The 17690-nt window shown below is 47.4% G+C and overlaps 1 protein-coding gene across 4 annotated transcripts in view; it reads right to left on the bottom strand.

The window, feature by feature from the left end:
• The window catches only part of LOC146334066 (lysine-specific demethylase 4B-like), a 365953-nt gene that overhangs the window by 163903 nt on the left and 184360 nt on the right, over nt 1-17690 (bottom strand). For 3 of the 4 annotated variants that reach the window (XM_084824982.1, XM_084824984.1, XM_084824983.1), the window contains one exon: nt 13969-14018. In XM_084824982.1, the coding sequence (XP_084681108.1) occupies nt 13969-14018 (50 nt within the window). Of the gene's footprint in view, nt 1-13968; nt 14019-14694; nt 14766-17690 lie in introns of those variants that run through there. The other variant, XM_084824985.1, reaches the window with a different exon arrangement.

Genomic DNA, 17690 nt, shown 5'->3' on the forward strand with positions numbered 1-17690 from the left:
ACGCAGAGTGTGTTACAGTAATCCAAACGGGATGTAACTAAGGCCTGTGTCACTGTGGCCAAGGCAGCCATCTCAAGGAACGGGCGCAGCTGGCGCACGCGCTTTAGCTGTGCAGATGCACTCCTGGGCACCGCCGAAACCTGGGCATCCAGGCTCAGGGCTGAATCCAGGAGTCCACCCAAGCGGCGAACCTGGGTCTTCGGGGGAGCCTAACCCCTACTCCCTGATCTGCCTTTCGACTGACCAGGAGCACCTCTGTCTTGTCTGGATTAAGCGTCAGTTTGTTTGCCCTCATCCAGTCCAGTACCGCTGACAGACACCGTTCAGCACCCCAACAGCTTCCTTGGAATTAGATGGAAAGGAAAAGTAGAGTTGGGTGTCATCAGCGTACTGGTGCCACCAAACCCCCACAACCTCCCCCGGTGGTTTCACGTGTATGTTAAATAGCACAGGGGACAAAACGGAACCCTGAGGGACTCCACAGGCCAATGGCCAGGGAGTCGAGCAGAAGTCCCTCAGCACCCCCTTCTGGGTCCGCCCCTCCAGGAAGGAATGGAGCCACGGCAAAACGGTGCCTCCAAGCCCCATCCCAGAAGGATACCATGGCCGATGGCATCGAAAGCGGCTGAGAGGTCCAGCAGAACCAACAGGGACACACGCCCCCTGTCTAGTTCCCGGCGTAGGTCATCCACCAAGGCGGCCAAAGCTGTTTCTGTCCCACAACCGGGTCTGAAGCCAGATTGAAATGGATCTAGATAATCTGTCTCATCCAGGAATCCCTGGAGTTGGGAGGCCACCACGTGCTCCAATACCTTGCCCAGGAATGGAGTATTGGAGACTGGCCAATAATTATCCAACATGGTGGCGTTCGGGGAGGGCTTTTTTAGCAGAGGTCTAGCCACCGCCTCCTTCAGGCAGGCTGGAACTCTGCCTTGACCAAGGGAGGCATTAGCCACTCCCCTTACCCACTCGGCCAGTCCACCTCTGGCTGCTTTTATGAGCCAGGAAGGGCAAGGATCTAGAACACACGTGGCGGCTCTCACCTCTCCCAGGATCCTGTCTGCATCCTCAGGCTGTACAAAGTGAAAAGTATCCAACAACACTGGACAAGCAGAGGCCACAGTTACGTCCACTGGGTCTGTATCAGCTATAGCGTCCAAGTCAGAGCGGATCCGAGCGACTTTGTCTGCAAAGTGCTGAGCAAATTGTTCACAGCGGGCTGTCGAGCGGTTTAAATTATCCTCTTGCAGGCTAGTGTGTAAAAGACCCCTAACCACTCGAAACAGCTCCGCTGGACGGCTCTTTGCAGAAGCAATAGTGGCAGAAAAAAACAATTCTTTGCTGCCCGTATTGCCACAGAGTAGGCCTTCAAATAGGCTCTAGCCCGTGTTCGATCGGATTCACTCCGAGTTTTCTGCCAAGGTCGCTCCAGTCGTCTTCTCACTCGTTTCATCGCCGCCAGCTCCCTAGGAAACCAGGGTGCTGGTGCGGCTCCACTTCGTGAGAGAGGACGCTCAGGAGCGATTGTGTCCACGGCCCTGGTCATTTCTCCGTTCCAGAGATCGGCCAGGGCTTCGACAGAATCGCCTGCCGAGGCAACAGGAAAATCCCCAAGAGCCGTCAGGAAACCATCCGGATCCATCAGCCTCCTGGGGCGGACCATCTTAATCAGCCCTCCACCCCTGCAGAGGTCCCGAGTGCCAGCAAGTCTAAACCCCACCAGGTAGTGATCTGTCCATGACAAAGGAACTATAGAGAGTTCCTCCACTCTCAGATCACCGTCACCCCATCCAGCACAGAAAACGAGGTCCAGAGTGTGCCCAGCAGCATGGGTGGGGCCAGGTACCTTCAGGGACAGACCCACAGTTGTCATGGTGGACATGAAGTCCCAACAGGCCAGCCTCAGCATGGATGTTGGAATCCCCCAGCACAACAAGCCGAGGGGTCTCCAACACCAGCCCCGAGGCTACCCTGGCTAGCTCAGGAAGGGAGACTGTTGAGCAGCGGGGTGGGCGGTACACCAACAGAATCCCTATTCTGTCCCGGGCACCCACCTTCAAATACACACACTCGAACCCAGCAGACTGCGGGATAGGGCACCTGGTGAGGGGGATCGAATCCCGACAGACCACTGCCACTCCACGCCCCCGCCCCCCAGGCCCTGCCTGCTGCTGGACAGAGAGCCCTGGAGGGCAGAGCTGAGAGAGGTTAACTTTCACTTGCAAGGCACTCTGTCAGAGTGGATCTCCTGACTGAGGAAACAGCCTGTCAGGGTTCCTTTTTTCCCCAGCTGAGAACAGCAAGAGCCAAATCAACACTCAGACCAGAGGCTGCATTTCCAAGGCTTTAATTCCATTTACTCTAATGAGGCATACAGAGGTAAATTACTAGAGACTACAAAAGAAACAGCCTTCAGGGAGTTCAAAGGGAAACTACGAAAGTTGATTTCCATTTGGGGAAAAAGGCGGCAAGCTCTCTTAACTTAAGGGGTGGGAGGGGAAGATCTTCCCCTCTCCCGTGACACGTCTGGGCGCGGCTGTTGAAGCTGAGCCAATTGGGCAGAGCACCGAAGTTCCCGCTTGTGTCTGCGTCTGCGTCTAAGAGTTCAGCTTGTCCTTCCCTCGCCTGCCCGTGTCCGCTATCACTCTCAGGGATGTGTGAAGGGGGGGCTCTCCGTGCAGCTGTGCCTCTGAAGCCTGGGAAAGTTCCTCCCCCACATGTAGCAGCTCTTCCTCAGAATCTGAACTACTCTGACACTCTATATGCTCAGGGGCAACCCCGATACAGCCCATCACTTGGCAGCTGCCACTTCATCACATTTCTTTAATTCACTCTTAAGGACCGCATCCTACCAGCAGAATTCCCTGATAAAATGTTGGGGCCCCAATCCACTTAACTGGGCCTGAATCCAACTTTGGGGTGGGCCAGCCAGCTACCTGACCTATTGCCCATCAGCCCCTTGTACTTGTTGCTCCCAGAGCTGCGTGTGTGTGACTGGCAGCCACCAAGAGCAGCATAGAAATGAGGGCCATGGGGTTGGGAGAAAGCAAGGCAGCTTGGCGGGCCTGTGCTGTCTCCTAATGTAGTAAAAATGTAACCTAAAAGCCATTGTATGTGTCTTAAGCAGCACGTAGTATTGTAAGGGCTGCGCATGCCTGGAATGAGTGAGCAGTAACCCTTAGATAAGGTTGCCAAGCAAACTGCTAGCAACCAATCAAAGTGACACGCTGGCTAAGGAATGCAAGCTGAGGTGATAAAACTGTAGTGCGGGGGTTGCCCAGGGTCGACTCTGCTTTTGAGCGTGAGCTCCTCTGTCGAACTGTTTGCAAACAAAATCGAGGTGGACCCAGCCTGAAGTTGACTCTCCTCTTTGGGGCAAATTGGACTAGCCTCCAGGGGGCGACAATAGCATTTTGTGCAACAATTTGGCGAGCCAGTCAGGAGTCCCCTGGACCACCCTGGGGTCAAACGACAGAACCGGCAAAGGTGCCTGTGGGGCACGCCGGACCGCCTTTGAGGTCTGCCACGGCACCAGAGAACGGGGGTCGGGACACCCAGGAGGTTAAAGGCGTGGACTCCATTGATTGAGTCAACCAGGCTGAACGGGTCTGAAGAGACGGCACTAGGGTGCTGGGCAGAGTAAGTATTTGATTTCCCTTCTGTCTTTCTGTATGAGTTGCCTTCGGAGCGTCGGAGGTTTGTCAGGCTCCGTGTATGGTTTCAAATAGAGGTAGGCACAATGGGGTCGGGTAGCTCCCGTTTAGAGAGCTCTGCCACTCCCTTGGGATGCATGCTAAAGAACTTTAGCAAAGTCAAAGATAATTATGGCACTAAGTTGTCAAAAGGCAAGCTGGTTACACTCTGTCAATTGGAATGGCCGTCATTTGGAGTCAACTGGCCAGATATCGGCTCCTTTAATGAGGCCACAATTAGAAAAGTGCACGTTATTGCTGTAAATAATGGGCAATGGGATCAATTTGCCTATATTGATTGTTAGTTGAATTGGTGCAGAAAGAATCCCCCTTAGTTACAGAAGTGTAAATGTGTAAATATGTTACTGGCAAAAGACCGCAGAGGCAAGAGACCCCGGGTGGTGTCTGAATCAAGTAGTGAGAGATAAATTTGCCTCAAGGAAAGTGAGGTTATCAGCATTTGGATGAGTGCCAACCAAAATCCACTGAAGGCGAGAAAAGGTTGAATATAAAGTTCAATATTGTAAAGTCATGATGGTACGCTCCGAGGTGAAGCCCAAAGCCCCTGTTCTCCCTGATTCAAGCCCCACGGAAGGAGCTTGAAGACTGGGAGACCCTGCCCAAGGTGCCCTGAGCTCCCCCCGGTCTGATTCGGTCTGTTAGGTTGGGAGGAGAGGTTGTTGGGGGAGGGAGGGGGCCCTCCAGAGACAGTTTGTCTGCCACCGCATCCAAGTTTGTTAGAAGAAGCAAAAGCAGTTGAAAAAGTTGCAACTTCTGAAGAAAGAGATTTGTTTGACGTCTTAAAGACTGTGGCAAAATCAAGAAACAAAGACAGAGCAAGTTCTTAAAATATCAGGGTCTGTGTGAGCTTATCTCTGTCAGCCTACTCAGAGCAGAGCCAAGGGGGACTTGCCTAACCCCCCTTCGCAGTGGCTGGTTGAGCCTTAGCAAGCAGAGAGGCTGGAAGGTGTCTGTGAGGACCTGACAAAAGAGTGAGATTTGCAAAAAACAAACAAACAAGAAAAGCCTTCTTTCTCAGAGGCACTCTGCACATGGACTGGAACTTTGGACAATTAAAGACTTGCCATAAAAAGTACTGTGAGGCTTGTCATAGCCTTAAACTCCCGTTGTAGATTGTGTGTTTGTTTGTGATCAGCTCAGTGTACAGTTTAATTTGTGATTTCAACACTCAGATAAAAAGCTGCATTTGACTGAAAGAACTGGGTATATTTAGCCTTGAGAAGAGAAGACTGAGAGGAGATCTGATAGCACTCTTCAAGTACTTAAAAGGTTGTCCCAGAGAGGAAGGCCAGGATCTCTTCTCAATCATCCCAGAGTGCAGGACACGGAGAGGAAGGCCAGGATCTCTTCTCAATCATCCCAGAGTGCAGGACACAGAATAATGGGCTCAAGTGACAGGAAGCTGGATTCCAGCTGAACATCAGGAGAAACGTCCTAACTGTTAGAGCAATATGACAATGGAACCCATTACCATTGGGAGAGGAACAGGGGGAGTGCGACCCTGTTGATTCTCCTGGACCTCTCAGCGGCTTTTGATACCATCGACCATGGTATCCTTCTGGATAGGTTGTCTGGGTTAGGAGTTGGAGGCACTGCACTACAGTGGTTCCGCTCCTACTTGGATGGCCGATTCCAGAAGGTGGTGCTGGGGGATTATTGCTCTGTGCCATGGCAATTGTGCCATGGGGTTCCACAGGGCTCTATTTTATCCCCCATGCTGTTTAACATCTACATGAAACCGCTGGGGGAGGTTATCCGGAGGTGTGGGCTGCGGTGCCATCAATATGCGGATGACACCCAGCTCTACCTCTCTTTCTCATCAAAACCAGGTGAGGCAGTGGCTGTTCTGAATCAGTGCCTGGGCACGGTAATGGACTGGATGAGGGCTAATAAACTGAAACTCAATCCAGACAAGACGGAGGTACTGTTAGTGGGTGGTTCGTCTGCCCGGCTAGGTGATATTCAACCTGTTCTGGAGGGGGTTGCACTCCCCCTAAAGGATCAGGTTCGTAGTTTGGGGGTGCTCTTGGATCCAGAACTGTCACTTGAGGCACAGGTGAACTCAGTGGCATGGAGCACTTTTTAGCAGCTTAGGCTGGTATATCAACTACGCCCTTCTCTGGACAGAGATAGCCTAGCTCCAGTTATCCATGCTCTGATAACTTCTCGTCTGGATTACTGCAATGCGTTATACGTGGGGCTGCCTTTGAAAACGGTCCGGAAACTTCAGCTGGTCCAGCATAGGGAAGCAAGATTGTTAACAGGGACTGGCCTGCGAGCTCATATTACGCCAGTACTTTTCCAGCTGCACTGGCTGCCAGTCCATTTCCGGGCCCGATTCAAAGTGCTGGTGTTAACATTCAAAGCCCTTAACGGCTTGGGGCCAGGTTACCTGAAGGATGGCCTCCTCCCATATGTGCCTGCCCGGACCTTAAGATCATCAGCAGCAGCCCTTTTCCGTGAGCCCCTGCCAAAGGAAGTGAGGCGGGTGGCTACTAGGAGGAGGGCTTTTTTCTGTTGTGGCACCCCGGCTCTGGAATGAGCTCCCTAGTGAGGTTCGCCTGGCGCCTACATTGTACTCCTTTCGGCGCCAGGTGAAGACCTTTTTATTTTCCCAGGCATTTTAGCTTTCTAAATTTTTATCTTTGCTGTTTTAAATCTGTATTTTAAACTCCTGTACTGCTGCTAGGTTTTATTGTGGTTGTATTGTTATATTGTGGTTTTAATGTTCTATATATTTTAAATTGTTTTATTGTGTGTTGTTTGGTTTTAGTTTTTGTGAACCGCCCAGAGAGCTTCGGCTATTGGGCGGTATAGAAATGAAATAAATAAATACATACATACATACATACATACATACATACCTAGGGAGGTGGTGGGCTCTCCCACACTGGAGGCATTCAAGACGAGGCTGGACAGCCATCTGTCGGGGATGCTCTGACTTGGATTCCTGCACTGAGCAGGGGGTTGGACTCGATGGCCTTGTAAGCCCCTTCCAACCCTACTATTCTATGAGTCTATGATTTCCAAAGCTTTGATTTAATTTACCCTAATGAAGCACACATATGCAAATTGCTAGAGATTCACAGACTACAAAGGAAAGAGCCTTCAAAAAGTTCAAAGAGAAACTAAGGAAGTTAGTTTCCCTTTAAAAAGGGGGGCCTTGTGATACGTTCCATGGGGTTTTCAGAATCATGAATCAGAGATCGGAATTAAGATTGCCGGGAGAATTATCAACAACCTCCGATATGCAGACGATACCACCCTAATGGCAGAAAGCGAAGAGGATCTCAAGAGCCTCTTGTTGAGGGTTAAAGAGGAGAGTGCAAAAGCTGGTTTGAAACTCAACATTAAAACAAATAAGATCATGGCATCTGGCCCTATCACTTCCTGGCATATAGAAGGGGAAGAAATGGAAGCAGTGACAGATTTTACTTTCTTGGGCTCCAAGATCACCGCCGACGGTGACTGTAGCCATGAAATTAAAAGACGCTTGGTCCTTGGGAGGAAAGCTATGGCAAACCTAGACAGCATAGAAAGAAGCAGAGACATCACCTTGCCGACAAAGGTCCGTCTAATCAAAGCTAAGGTTTTCCCAGTAGTAATGTATGGCTGTGAGAGCTGGACTATAAGGAAGGCTGAGCGCCGAAGAATTGATGCTTTCGAACTGTGGTGCTGGAGAAGACTCTTACGAGTCCCCTGGACTGCAAGGAGGTCAAATCAGTCCATCCTAAAGGAAATCAACCCTGACTGCTCATTGGAAGGACAGATACTGAAGCTGAAGCTCCAATATTTTGGCCACCTAATGCGAAGAGAAAACTCCCTGGAAAAGACCCTGATGCTGGGAAAGACTGAAGGCAAAAGGAGAAGGGGACAGCAGAGGATGAGATGGCTAGATAGCATCACGGATGCAATGAATATGAACTTGAGCACACTCTGGGAGAGAGCGCAGGACAGGAAGGCCTGGCGTGCTATGGTCCATGGGGTCACGAAGAGTCGGACACGACTGAACGACTGAACAACAACAACAACAAAAAGGGGGGCAACAAATTCTCTTAACTTAAGAGGTGAGAGAGAAAGAGTCCCCCACTCTCCTGTGATACTTCTAAGCCCAGCTGTGTTTCTGAAGCCTGAAAAAGTTCCTGCCCCACGTGTTCCAGCTCTTTCTCAAAATCTGAACTGTTCTGACGTTTCATTTGCTCAGAGGCAAACCTGACGCTCTGCCAAAACTCATGCAGTGTGGAGTTCCCGATGCAAAAATGGTGGCTTGGAACTCTTTGCATGTAGGAGAATGCCCTTCCCTTGATCTTGATGGGCCCTGACCATGCAGTCAGAGGAGCGGTACAATTGTTAGATCTGCTCCACCATGCCCTACGATGCAAAACAAATGTTTTCCAGTCATGGTGTTAGATTTTAATGATATGAAAAAGGTATAAAAGAAGGCAGAAGAAAGTAGCAGACAAAAAGGCTTAAAGAAGAAAGAGAGCTTATCCCAAATGTGTGTCGTTGAGATTAGTAAGAAGATCTAAGCCAGTGAGTTTCTGTCAAAGCAATGGCAAACAGCCTAACTTGCAGAGAAGACAAAGAGTTAAAGCTGGTGCATGGCACAGCGAATTTGAAACATGATTTGCAGAACAGGCAAGCCAAAAGATAAGTGTGCCTGTTACAAGAGGGAGGCTATAGTAGCCATAAAGAGGGGTGAAGCCCCCGTATGAAGCTTTAACAAAAATATTACCCACTAGAAGTGGACAATTAAAATAAAAAAGGCTTTTCTTAAATTGAAGCAAGCCTTAATATCACCGCCTGCTTTAGCCTTATCAGACCCCAGATCATGAAGTTTTTAGAGCTATGGTGCACATGAGAGCACATGAAAAGAGTGCCATTCCTGGAAAAAGGAAAAGGCAATGCTGGCAGCCACCATGGGCGGAGATATAAACCGCAGCTTGAGAGCTCAGAAGCGACCAGAGGGAGGGGGCAGAAAAGGAAAGGGCTGACCGGGGCTCAATAAATGTGCGTATTGCCGAGAGAAGAGACATTGGAAGAAAGATTGTCCAGAGCTGAAAGAGAAGAGAAAAGAGACTCACCCTGAAGGCTGCCAAACGCGGGCAGGGTCCTCCGGGGCTGGGGGGAGTCTAGCTGAAGGGCCACCACCCTACAAACAAATGCTCGGGAGAATCCCAAGGTAAAAGTAAGGGTTGGTGGCAAGGACTGTGAGGCCCTAGTAGATACTAGAGCCACATTTTCTATGATCCCTGTGAAGCCCTCCCGGCGAGAAAAAGTGGAGAGCATGTAACTATAAAAGGAATTAAAGAAAAAAAAACTAAATTGCCTGTGTGTAAGCCCCTCCTCATGAAGACTGGAAATAACATACTGGAACATGCCTTTGTAGTTTCATCTGCACACCTGGTTGCCCTCTTGGAGCGGGACTTGTTAACAGAACTGCAAGCTAAAATCTTCTTCCGTAATAATCAGATTGTAGTACACAGCTGCCAGCAATGCAGGGCTCAAATTATCGAATGGCCCTTCAAGCAATCAAGATTGTGTCAGAGGCCAAAGGGACTGAGATTTTAGAGAATGTTGATCCATGTGTGTGGGCAGACAGAACCCCTGCCCGACCAAATGCATGACACAAATTAAAATCTTCTTTAAAAAGGGAGAGCCCTGTGTGCGTAAGGCAGTATCCTCTGAAGAAAGCCACCTGTGCAGGCTTGAAGCCGCTCATTGAGAAGTTCAAAAAATTATGGTTAGCTAATAAAGGGATCATCCCCCTTTAACACCCCGATTTTGGGTGCGCCCGAGGCAGATAGCACCTCCTTCAGGTTAGACCAAAACCTGAGAACAGTGGCTGACTGCCCTTTGTGCCTCAAAAACAATTCAAAAATGTTTGAGCCCCCAGCTCAAATGAGAAGTCGCCCGTGGGCTTACTATCCTTTTCAGAGATCTCAAATCGACTTTTCAGAGTTGCCCCAGACTCACGGCTATCGGTACCTGCTAGTAATGATAAAACCAATTGACTGCACTGCACAGACAGTAGCCAAGAGCCTGTTAAAAAGTAATCCCTAAGCTCTTGTTACCTAAAGAGAGTGAATCAAATCAGGGGCCCCATTTTGTTAGACAAGTGATGCAAGTAGTGGCCCAGGCATAACAAACTAACTAGAAGCTACACCCCTCTTGGAAACCTCAATCTACAAGTCAAGTTGAGAAGATGAACCGCACCTTAAAGACAATGCTCACTAGAATTTGTTTAAATATTAAGTTGAAAGGCCACAGGCCTTGCCAATCACCTTGACTCGAGTACGGTGCACCCCCAAGGGAAGTATTAAACTGACACCCTTCAAACGTTATATAAGCGCCCACCTCGGATATTACCTATGGCTGATAGCTTAAATGTGAATTTAGAAGTAAGAGTTTTAAGATTCAAGGTTATGTTACTGCCTTGCAGTCTGTTTTGTTTTCACAGGTTTGCGACACCGCACCAATCCTGGACTTTAGACGCTCCAGTGCATAATCTCAATCCCGGGGACTGGGTGCTAATCCAGTCCTAGAAAGATGAACCACCTACCAAGAAGCAGAAGGGTCTGTTTCAGATCCTACTTACCACTCCCATTACTATAAAAGTCGCTAAAGGGAAAAAGTGGATTCATCACACTGAATAAAGGCATCACCCGCACCAGAGAGGGTCACACCAGAAGCTGACCCACCTGAAGGTCACCGTTGGAATAATGAACCCCTGAAAGGACTCAAGTAGCTCTACAGAAAGAGGGTGCTCTCGTTTCAAGGGTTCCTGATGAACGGAACAAAACTGAGTTCCAAAAGTTCAAAAAAAAAGTGTTTTTGTTGTCAACATTCTAGTAGCTAGAACAAGGGCGTCCCAGGCCTCACTTGCTGTTTAGAGAAAACCGTCCATGCCACAGCGATAATAGTTTGCGCCTTTAAGTGCATAGTCCACCGCGGGACCAAAGAGAGTATAAATTTGAGAAAAGCCTTTTGAGGGGGGAATTGTAGTAAAAATGTAACCTAAAAGCCATTGTATGTGTCTTAAGCAGCACGTAGTATTGTAAGAGCTGCGCATGCCTGGAATGAGCAGACAGTAACCCTCAGATAAGGTTGCCAAGCAAACTGCTGGCAACCAATCAAAGTGACAGGCTGGCTGAGGAATGCAAGCTGAGGTGATAAAACTGTAGCGCGGAGGTTGCCCAGGGTCGACTCTGCTTTTGAGCATGAGCTCCTCTGTCGAACTGTTTGCAAACAATAAAATCCAGTTGGACCCAGCCTGAAGTTGACTCTCCTCTTTGGGGCAAATTGGACCAGCCTCCAGGGGGCGAAACTAGCATTTTGTGCAACACTAATGAACAAGGAGCTAAACCCACCCTCCTCAGCTGCAGCCACGACACATCCCAGCCCCAAAGAACTGCTTTGCACATTCATTTTTAAATGCTTCAATAACATTGCATGCTAGATGCGATGTCATATGCTAGATGCAATGTTAATAGCAGACCCAATGCTGTTTTTGACTATGTGATTTTCAAATTTCTTAGTTTTCTACAAGGGGAGAGGGGTGGGAGGATGTCATGCAGTCAATAATATAAAGGGGAAAGGGAGGAAGGGGGAAGAGACTAACATCCCCACAAATAGACATCCAGACCAAAAAATTGCCAGCTGAACCAGCACAGGCCTTGTTATATACATCATGAAGAGAGGACTTCAATAATTATGCCCTGCTATATCCACAATTATTGAACCTGTAAGTACTTTTTAAATGAAAAATGCTCTGCAATTAATATGAATGGTGTTTGCATTTAACCGGCCAGATACAAATGAAGAAAAGAGAAATGTCTTATTACGAAGGCATTCTGCGTTGTTAAGGTTTCAATAAGCATCAGGAGCACAAACTATGCTTGCCCCATCCCCACCATACACCACCCCAAAGGCACAGAGAAACCAAAACCCACTTCTCACTGGGACAAGAGCTTTACACAAATGCATCCCAACAATTTAAAGTGCAGGCATTAACCTTTCCAGCCATCAGTAGTCCAGCCCTGGACACCTAAAGGAGCCCTTGCATAACAGCTTCTACTGCTGCTTTCACCTGTGCCTGAAGCACTGCCTGCCCAGAGAAACTTGCCTGGCCTCCTTACTCTTGCCACTCCAGAATCTAGGAAAGAATGGACTGCTGCTGACTGATTATCAAGTCATGTTTTTGTTGTTTTAATTCTTGGTTTATGGCTTTATAGTAAACTATTTAATGCAGCCTTCACCAACCTGGTGCCCGTCCAGATGTGTTGGACTAGAACTCCCATCATCCCCAGCCAGCAGGGCCAATGGCATGTCCAACACATCTGGAGGGCAACAGGTGAGTGAAGGCTGATTTCATGTACTGATCGATATTCTGTATGAAATTTTTATACTATAAGCTGCTTTAAGCGGGTGTTTGCTTTCTTTAAACAAAGAAGTGAGATATAAAGTCTGACAACAAAATAGCTTTGGAAGGGTTTTCTACCTGCTTCCCCCTGGCCTTCAAAGGGAACTGCTATAAAAATACTTCATTCTTGGGCTTCAAATAGAAAAATACAGTACTGACAACCCACAAGGGTGTCAAAAGGATGCTCTGAAATTCCTTCTCAGCTTCTTGTATCTCTATAATGCCTTGTATGCACCAGAAGGTCCCCTCAAAATAATGCACCACATGTACACTGGCATCACACTGACATTTCACTCAGGTTGCTAGGTACTGCTGGAGCTTTTCCAAACCACCTGCTGTATATTTAAACAGGAAGACTTTTCATACTATTTCAATTCCTGGGCAAAGACCAGTTCCTGAATTCTTACTACTACCAATTCTTGCTAAAATGTTTACTTCTATAAACCAGCATGGAAAAATCCCCCAGGACTGGGAAGTGAGCATTGTTGTTCCTATTCACAAGAGAGGCTCTAAAGCAGATGCAAATAATTTTAGACCAATCAGTCTGCTTAATGTTGTTTCAAAATTATATACTAAATATCTTTTATGCAAATGAGTCACGGGCAGCTGAAAGCTCAATTTTAGCTGAAGAACAGGCTGGGTTTGCAAAGGGGAAATCTACAGTAGCCCAGTGTTTTGTTCTCCATCACCTAATACAGAAATATGCTCAGCATGACAGAAAAGAGCTATTTGGTACTTTTGTGGATTTTAGTTCAGCCTTTGACCTCGTAGACAGAGATCGTTTGTGGCAAAAGCTATCTGCCACAAACACTGATAGAAGGCCGTTCCTTTTAATCCAAATGCTCCACTCCGACACCACTCTTAGAGTTAGGCTTGGGGCGAATGGATTGTTATCAGAAAGCATCCCAACTGATAAAGGGGTGTGTCAGGGATGGCTATTGGCCCCTTTTCTTTTTAACTTTTATATCAACAGCATTGTACACAAACTGAGTGATTTGAAATGCTTTCCAGCTTCTATTCAGGATGTTAAACTCTCAGTTCTTCTATATGCGGATGATATCGCGATGATCTCCACTACATTAATTGGTAAGCAAAGGCTCCTGAGAAAGTTGAGTAAGTTCTGCACAAGAGAGCATTTGTCTATTAATTATGCTAATACTAAAATTGTAGTATGTGGGAAGAAAAGGAAAACTCATATGCTGGACAATGAATCCATTTAACAAATGAACAACTTTAGATATTTGGGCCTTAACGTCAATGCCCAACTTTCGTGGAGACAACATTTAGATGTGAAATCATCCCAGTCTACTCAATTCCTCCTTCAGTTCTCTAGATCACAAGGGGGGAGCTTGGTTGCCCCTGCAGTTGAGATATTTCAGAAGAAGGTAGTTTCACAACTGACATATGGGGCAGAGGTATGAGGATACACAAATGCCTCTATTTTTGAGGCGATTCAGAACTCTTTTATGAGATCCCTCTTAACTGTCCCCTGGGGTACACCCGGGGCACTTCTAAGGATAGAAGTGGGATTGATTTCAGTTAAAACATCTATTCATGCTGTTCTTGCTTTATATTGGCTCAAGCTGACCCATATGAGTGACTCCTGCCTTCCAAAAAAATGTTTTCAAGAGCAACTTCAGACCCCATCCCAAAAGTCTTGGGATGCATATGATGCACACCATTTCCCTGGTGAGATTGCATTGTGCAGTATCTGAAATGGGCCAAAGTTACTGGCTCACACTGTCAAAATTAGCCTATTCTAATACTGCTCACACTGCCTTACCTATTCAAACAACTGCTCAATGATCATACAACCAGCAGACAGGAACTTACCCTTTGCCAGCCTTTCCAGCCGCTTGCCATGTTCTGGAGGGATGGCATACCTGGCAGGGGAGACAAAAGCGCTCATCAGCAATACTGGCATTTTAAAAACATAGAAGCTCAAGTTCCACACTGACTGAGGGAGAACCTGTTTATGTTTCTACACACACACACACACGCGCCAGGATTTTCCCTGTGGAGCTATCAGCAGCAAGTTCTAGGCCCATATCCTCCCCTTGCACCTCTCCTGAACCAGGAGATCCTGCAGTTATCTGAACACAGGATGTTGGGATGACAGGAGTTGCAGTCCACCAATATCTACAAGGAACAACCACAGTACTTTGAATCGACAAAGAGGCTTTCTCCCTACACAGCTTTGCCTTTTGTCAGGACCACTGCCACAAGTCCGCAAACAATTCTGCATGCATCAGGACAATCCCATTCAAGGTGAACTTATAGGAATTCAAATGCCTTGTTCTCCTCTCCAATCAGGGGCCATGAAAGCTCAGATTTGGAAGAGAACTAAAACTAATCCAGCCCTTGTCCCCAGGCCTCCGCATTGCATGTTTCAGCATCCCCAGTATGCTCCATGCCAAATGTCTTGTGAAAAGCTCCAAGGAGATGCTGCAACCTCCCTGAGCAATTGGGTTTCATGGGCAGAACTGCTCTGAGGCTGTGTTTACATGACTGAAGGTAAAGAGGTTAGGTGTCCTGAAGGGGTTATTTGTGAAGGCATACCTTGCCTGTGTCATTCTTTGTATCTAAAAGTACACTGGCCAATTCTTCTCCACAAACAGGAATGTGCTCCGGTGAACTCCTAAGAGAAACAGAGATCTCCACTGCTGTATTTCCTAGATATGCATCATCCTCTTTTCTGTGGCTGGCAGGGACACCCTCCCATGGGGCAAAAAGAGCTCAGCTTGGCTACCATCCATATGATTTGTTAAGCAGTCTATGCAATACACATTAAAAAAAGAGTCACATGCCTGAACTCCCCTCCCAATGAAAACACTGCAGGAGTTAAAGCTAGGGGCTGAGCATATGCTGTGATTCCACAAGAGTGAAAAAACACCACCATGTATAGTACTGGCTGAAGAATTTGGCTTCATAAGCATCTTAATTTCCCTTTTAAATCACATTTCTATCCTTTGGGGTTGTGAAGGCAGGCTTGTGTGGGTAGTGTCTAGGAATAGCTCAGAAGTCAAAGACACTGCTGAATAAATATTCCAGTGCAGCACTCAAATTACCAAGGAGGCAGGAGGGTACCTACTGGATAATCCTACAGGAGAGCATGATTTGAGTAGAGGGGTGGGGAAGGGATCAAGTTCCCTCCTCCAGGATCTCTCCACCATGTTCAAGCTGGCAAGCCCTGTTCTGCAGCTAGCTCCACCCCCACAGAGAAGCTGGTTGTGCTTTTTAAAGGGCCCTTGCCTGTTTCTGTAGCCAATGCTTTCTACAAGGCTGAGGAGATAGAGACACTACTGGAGATAAGTCCACTGAGTCAAGAGGATGGTGAAAGAACCAAGGCCTCAGGCTGGAAGGGCACATGAGGGCATGAGAAGAGGTGAAGGCTCCCCTATATAGCTTCCTGTGAACCTTCCTCATCCAAGTCTTGAGGCATGCAGGGGCCTGAGGTTATGACAAAAGGGAGGCAGGATCCCATAGGCATTCCTCACCGACACTACAATAGCTGAAAGGGCATGAGCTCTGCAATCTCTCACCTCAGTTCGTGCTACCAAAAACCAGGGGACCGGGCTTCCCCGATCAAAACTCCTGTGCCTCCCCCATGAAGCCTACTCCAGTCTCTGAAAATGGTAGCTTTAAAACATCTTGGAAATAAAAATGAAAGGAAGGAAACTATATCCCAAATTCTCTCTAGACCAAAGTGATTTCCCCCCCTCTGAAGTGATCGGAAGACTCGCAATCTAATGTAAGAAGGCTGTCCAGGAAGAAAACCTGTACAGGAGGCATCTTCAAGATGAATCTGATCTCATTTTTCGATCAAGTAACCTCCCTTGTGGACTGTGGGAATGCTGTGGACATCATATACCTCGACTTCAGCAAAGCTTTCGACAAAGTGCCCCATGATATCCTGATGAGCAAACTAGCTCGAAGTGGGCTAGATGAAGCAACGATCCGGCGGATCCACAGTTGGCTACAGAATTGGACTCAGAGTGCTCATCAATGGGATCTTCTCCAACTGGGGAGAGGGAACGAGTGGGGTATCGCAGGGCTCAGTCCTGGGCCCAGTGCTCTTCAACATTTTTATTAATGACTTGGAGGAGGAGGTGCAGGGAATGCCGATCAAATTTGCAGATGACACAAAATTGGGCAGGATAGCTAATACCCTGGAAGACAGAAACAAAATTCAAAGTGATCTTGATAGACTGGAGCTCTGGGCAGAAAACAACAGAATGACATTTAATAGGGATCAATGCCAAGTTCTGCACCTCGGAAAAAGAAACCAAATGCACAGCTACAAGATGGGGGATACGTGGCTCAACAATGCTACAAGCGAGAAGGATCTTGGAACTGTTGTCGATCACAGGCTGAATATGAGCCAACAATGTGATGTGGCTGCAGAAGAGGCAAATACTCTTTTGGGCTGCATTCATAGAAGCATCGCTTCCAAATCCCGGGAAGTACTAGTTCCCCTCTACTCAGCAATGGTTAGGCCTCATCTGGAGTACTGTGTCTAGTTCTGGGCACTGCACTTTAAGAAGGATGCAGACAAACTGGAGAGGGTTCAGAGGAGGGCAACAAAGATGATCAGGGGACTGGAAACAAAGCCCCATGAAGAGAGACTGGAAGAACTGGGCATGTTTAGCCTTGAGAAGACTGAGGGGAGAGGAAGGAGAGGAAGGCCAGCATCTCTTCTTGATCATCCCAGAGTGCAGGACACGGAATAATGGGCTCAAGTGACAGGAAGCCAGATCCGGCTGAACAGCAGGAAAAGCTTCCTGACTGTCACAGCAATGCGACAATGGTACCGATTCCCCAGGGAGGTGGCGGGCTCTCCCACACTGGAGGCATCAAGATGAGGCTGGACAGCCATCTGTTGGGGATGCTCTGACTTGGATTACTGCATTGAGCAGGGGGTTGGACTCGATGGTCTTGTAGGCCCCTTCCAACCCTACTATTCTATGATACACGTTTTAAGATGATTTTAAACTGGCAGCTTAGAACATAAACAAAAACACAAATTTTCTAGGAAAAGAAAAACATTCTGCAAGACCTAATCTTATAAAGTAAGAAGAAATCTATTAATATGACCCAGACCCTTTTGACCAAAGCCTTAACAATGGCCCTTTAAACTGTGTAAATATCAAATAATTTAGTTTTGCTCATCTTCGACTTTATTTTTTAAAAGCTATTTAACATGAAACAAATGAGTATAAATTAATCCAGATCCAAACACTCCTTTGTGGGATTAACAACCATTTAAAATAAAAGAAAAGGAACTGAACTATTCCATTTCTTCTGGCAATATGCAGAAGGATTTGGGAAAGGACTAATTCATGGGAAAGGACTAATGCAGCTGATGATTAATGCCACATTCTTCAGTCTACTATGCTACTTTCACTTAATTAGCACCTGTAATTGGGAGTTGTAAAGATAAGATTCCCCTTCATGGATCACTGCCTTGTTGTGGCGGAGGGGCTTGCGTAACTCAGTGAAGCCATAAGCTATGCCGTGCAGGGCCACCCAAGACGGACAGGTCATGGCGGAGAGTT

Source organism: Heloderma suspectum, chromosome W (assembly GCF_057233095.1).
Source record: "Heloderma suspectum isolate Gila_16-S chromosome W, 16-S_ref, whole genome shotgun sequence".
NCBI lineage: Eukaryota > Metazoa > Chordata > Lepidosauria > Squamata > Helodermatidae > Heloderma > Heloderma suspectum.